Genomic DNA, 5,259 nt, shown 5'->3' on the forward strand with positions numbered 1-5,259 from the left:
TGGGACAGGTATGCGTTTGTGTAGGCTTGCATAGCATCTGTTCCATGTTTCGGTCGGCGTTCTGCATTGCAGCTGTAGAAAAATGCAGCAGGTCGGCAGTTTGCATTTTCAGTCCAGAGGATGCGTCGTGCATTCGTGTTCAGTTTGACAGTGTAAAAGTTTCCTATTGATAACATCGGATGCATTTATCGTCCGTTTTCCATTAAACAACATTTTTCACATCAGTGCGAACAGGCCCCTAGCTACGGTAAGTCCAAATGTATGCAAGTAGAAAGGAATCTGCTCTACACTACTGAGCTTAAAATCACCAACTTCATTTCATCAGGAAGAAGCACATCCAAGCTGGAGAGTCAACATGTTTCAGAGCACTCTGGTGCTTCGTCATGTCTGAGTTACAGAGATAAAAGCATGGTTTATATGCATCAGGTCCCACCCATAGTCATAACTACAACCATCCCGAATCTGGGAGTGGCAAAGAGTCATGGAGCAGTGTTGATCATAACGGGCAATTTCGCTTTTGTGAATTTACAACTGGTCATAATAATTATGATTTCTTGGATAATTTTGATTTCACAGGTTATGCAAAACTTGCATTTACAGAAACTGAAATGTATTTTCACCTAACTTGCAAAAGTACATTTGCGATAAGGGGATCTACTGAGTAGAGATGACTGACCAAATACGACCATTTTGCTTTGCCATAATTCACCTGAAAAATGTCTGATTTTTGCACAAATGAGAATGCTTGCAAAACTATATGAGCATAAAAAAACATTTTCAACACAGTTCTCATTTTTATGAAAGTGTATCTTGTGGAAATCAAATTTTCATTGAGTCATTGCAAATTGAGTAACCACATTTATGTGCAAAAATTACGGTAAATTTAACAATGGTTTTAAATTGTACATCTCAATTATAAACATTGCTGAAAAGGATGTTGTCCAGAAAATGGTCTCATCAGAAATTACTCTGCCACCACCAAACTCCTCATCCATGCCCTCATAATTTCCCACCTTGACTACTGCAATGCCCTTCTGTCTGGTCTCTCTATGATCCGAACAGCCCTGCTGCAGTCCATCATGAATGCGGCAGCCAGAATAATCCACTGCTCCTATCGCTCCACCACTGCGGCTCCCCTCCGTGAATCCCTCCACTGTCGTCCTATCCAGTCCAGAATCAGATTCAAGATACTGTGTCTGACCTAAAAATCTGTCCACAAAACCTGTCCAACCTACATCACCCTCGCATCACCCAATCCCATGCACGCCTCCAGGACTTCTCAAGAGCTGCTCCAACACTATGGAACTCCCCTACCTCCACCCATTAGGGAAGCCCCCTCCTTCAACATCTTCAAGAAGGCCCTCAAAACTCACCTTTTCATTCTGGCCTACCACAGCTCACAAGTGCTCTAAACCCACAGCTGAACTCTGGTCCCCTACCTTTCGTGTCCCTACCTCTCCCTCTAGATTGTAAGCGTTTGGGCAGGGTCCTCCTCCTTTTGTGTCCTACCTGATCATGCACCTCCATTACTGTGCACCTATGCTATGCATCTGAGTGAACCTAACTTGCCTAATCTCCATGCTCCATCCAGTGACTGACTAAGCATTACCTTGTACTCATACTGTGCTGTGTGATCTCCATGCTCCCCTCCAGTGACTGACTAAGCATTACCTTGTACTCATACTGTGCTGTGTGATCTCCATGCTCCATCCAGTGACTGACTAAGCATTACCTTGTACTCATACTGTGCTGTGTGATCTCCATGCTCCCCTCCAGTGACTGACTAAGCATTACCTTGTACTCATACTGTGCTGTGTGATCTCCATGCTCCCCTCCAGTGACTGACTAAGCATTACCTTGTACTCATACTGTGCTGTGTGATCTCCATGCTCCATCCAGTGACTAAGCATTACCTTGTACTCATACTGTGCTGTGTGATCTCCATGCTCCCATCCAGTGACTAAGCATTACCTGGTACTCATACTGTGCTGTGTGATCTCCATGCTCCATCCAGTGACTAAGCATTACCTTGTACTCATACTGTGCTGTGTGATCTCCATGCTCCATCCAGTGACTAAGCATTACCTTGTACTCATACTGTGCTGTGTGATCTCCATGCTCCCCTCCAGTGACTAAGCATTACCTGGTACTCATACTGTTCTGTGTGATCTGGTCTTTCTTGTATTCCTGTATTGTCATATTGCTGTATGTCACCCCTAAATATTGTCTGTAACCTAAACTAATGTCCAGTGCTGCGTAATATGTTGGCGCTTTATAAATACAATCATTAAATAATAACCAGGGTCACTCACAAACAATTGGTAACACTCTATGGCACTAACTGCAGAGGAGTTCTCTAAGTTTTCTGCTTTCTTGAGAACCAACTAATAAAAAACAAAACTACAACACACAGCTACCTCTGTACACACTACACTACACTGAAATACTCAAACTAAACTGTATTTCAGCCAGTTGGAAGGCAAAGTCCAAAAGGTTGCTATATGTTGAGACCAAAGATTAACTCATCAGTCACTTCTTTTGCTGTAGTTGCACTGTTGGTTCTGCTGGAAATTGTATCTTCCTTCCCTGCTGCAGTGATGGCATCTACTGATCTAGACCAGGAGTTGGAGTGTCCCGTCTGTCTGACCATTTATACCGATCCTGTAATCCTGAGATGTGGACATAAGATCTGCCGTGAATGTATTGATCGTGTGCTGGATACACAGGAGGGGTTTGGAGGATATTCCTGTCCTGAATGTAAAATAAAGTTTATGGAGCGGCCTACAAGGCGGAGGAATTTTGCTCTGAAGAAGATGCAGCATTCTTCATGTACTCAGCCAGATCAGGAGGAGGCCGGAGTCCGCTGTACTTACTGCATTCACTCGGCTGTTATGTCCTGTCTGCTGTGTGAGGCTTCTCTTTGTGATAATCACTTGAGAGTCCACAGCAAGGCACCAGAACACGTCTTATGTGACCCCAACACTTCCCTGGAGAACAGGAAATGCTCCGTCCATAAGAAGATCCTGGAGTATTACTGTACTGAGGATGCTGTTTGTTTCTGTGTGTCCTGCAATTTGGCTGGAGAACATCAGGGACACCAGGTGGAGATGCTGGATGAGGCCTCTGAAAAGAAGAAGCAGAAGCTGAGAAATGTTCTGCAGAAACTGATGGCAGAGACAGAGGAGGCTGAGAAAAGAGCCCAGTGTCTGGAGGAATGCAGGAGAAAAGCACAAGAAAAAGCAGATGGTGAAACAGAGAGAGTCACTGCCCTGTTTAGAGACCTCAAGAGACGGCTAGACAATCTGGAGAAGAGAGTCCTGAGTGACATTACGAGACAGGCACAGCGGGTGTCACAATCATATAATGACATCCTTCAGCAGCTGGAGATAAAGAAGGAGGAGCTGTCCAGGAAGATACGTCACGTTGAGGAGCTGTGTAACATGACTGATCCACTGACTGTCTTACAGGAATCAGACACAGGTGACTTGTGTGACACGGAGGACAGAGAGAGACATGATAAACAGCTCCATGATGGAGGGGATCTGGATGTGGCCGGCATCTCACACACATTACACACAGGACTATCTGATATCATGTCTGGGGTAATTGTGCAGAAACATACAGACACACAGGCCTATCCACATTCTAGTACAGAGAACAAAGTTCCAATCAATGCTACACTATCCAGGCCATGCCCCCAACCCACCCCCACTGCACAACACACACAGGCCTATCCACATTCTAGTACAGAGGACAAAGTTCCCATCACTGCTCAGCTATCCAGGCCACGCCCCCAACCCACCCCCACCACACATCACACACAGTGCCAGGCTGAGGGGACAGATATTGGGGCTGTACAGCAAACATCAGGGCTGCCAGTGTATGCAGACATATTACTGGATGTAAACACAGCTGCTAATTGGCTACATATATCAGATAACAGGAAAACTGCATCCTGGTCAGATACAAGCCAGAATCATCCAGAGTTGCTAATAAGATTTCAGGATGAGCCTCAGGTGTTGAGCAGCCAGAGATTCTCCTCAGGGCGACATTACTGGGAAGTGGATGTTGGGGGATCAGTATGGTGGTGTGTTGGAATGTGTTACCCCAGTATAGCCAGGACAGGAGGTCAGTCCGGGATTGGATTTAATAACAAGTCCTGGTGTTTGTATAGGTATTATTATAAGTGTGGGGTGAGACTAGACAGAAAGGAGATACAGTTACCTGATGAGGTCCCCAGTGATAGAGTCAGGATATGTCTGGATTATGAGGCCGGGCAGATCTCCTTTTATGCCCTGTGTGACCCCATCAGACACCTCCACACCTTCACTGCTGCTTTCACTGAGACCCTCCATGCTGGGTTAGGTGTATGGGGAGGTTGTCTAAAGACATCTGGGAAAACTCAGGGGAGGTGACATCACAAGGCAGGAACAGCTAACTGTCATATTTACTGCAATTTCAGTCATTGATATCCAAGGTCAGTCCAAGCATTGGAAGTCTTATCTTTAGAAGCACTCCTGGCAAGGCCAATTCTAGTTATATTGCCAGAACAGACAGGACAACAACTCTCAATGTCCCCTATTCCCTCCATTGAAAATGTAATACCTAATAATAGAATATCCCATAAATTGAGAATAATTACCTTGTAACCAGTCAATCTTTAATAAGTTACTCAATTGCATAGTTTTACTATTTAAACCTATTCTCTTTCCTTGTAGAGCCCCGAAGCCTTTTATCTGAACATAACTTTTTGACTGAATGACACCTATAACTGGCCAATAAAATGGCTGCATCTATGTAAAAATCACACTAATAAGGATGAGCTGTTATTTGTAACCTTTTTTGATCATTTGTGATTCTTTTATCAAAATCGGAAAGATGGAAGATTACAGTTGCATTGAATTAAAATGGATTATTTAAAACATTAAAGAGATCATTTTAGTTTGTTTTTACTGGCATAGAGTAACTACTAGGGTAGCAGGATCTGTGGCTATGAGGTGGGCTGAAGCCTGAAAGGACACAAGAGCCGGAAGGCTGGTATCAACTGGAGCTGTACTTACTACTGAATAGGGGAAAAAAGTATAATACTTACCATACCACCCATTCCCCTTCATCCCCTGCTGCTCTTCTCTGATCAGTCCCATTCCTACTCAGCGAATTTCGGCGACGTCATACCTGGACATACTGTGCTGCGCATGCGCAGTATGTGTCCATTCTACCCCCCGTGTAGTGACGTCACAGGACAGGAGCTCCTGCGTT

At 44.6% G+C, this 5,259-nt stretch overlaps 1 protein-coding gene across 1 annotated transcript; it reads left to right on the plus strand.

The window, feature by feature from the left end:
• Positions 1–2,597: 2,597 nt before the first annotated feature.
• Positions 2,598–4,415, plus strand: LOC137544661 (E3 ubiquitin/ISG15 ligase TRIM25-like). The gene has a single exon (XM_068265757.1). The coding sequence runs from the start codon at positions 2,598–2,600 to the stop codon at positions 4,413–4,415; it is 1,818 nt and encodes a 605-aa protein (XP_068121858.1).
• The last annotated feature ends 844 nt before the right edge of the window (positions 4,416–5,259 follow it).

The sequence above is a fragment of the Hyperolius riggenbachi genome, chromosome 2 (assembly GCF_040937935.1).
Source record: "Hyperolius riggenbachi isolate aHypRig1 chromosome 2, aHypRig1.pri, whole genome shotgun sequence".
NCBI classification, from domain to species: domain Eukaryota; kingdom Metazoa; phylum Chordata; class Amphibia; order Anura; family Hyperoliidae; genus Hyperolius; species Hyperolius riggenbachi.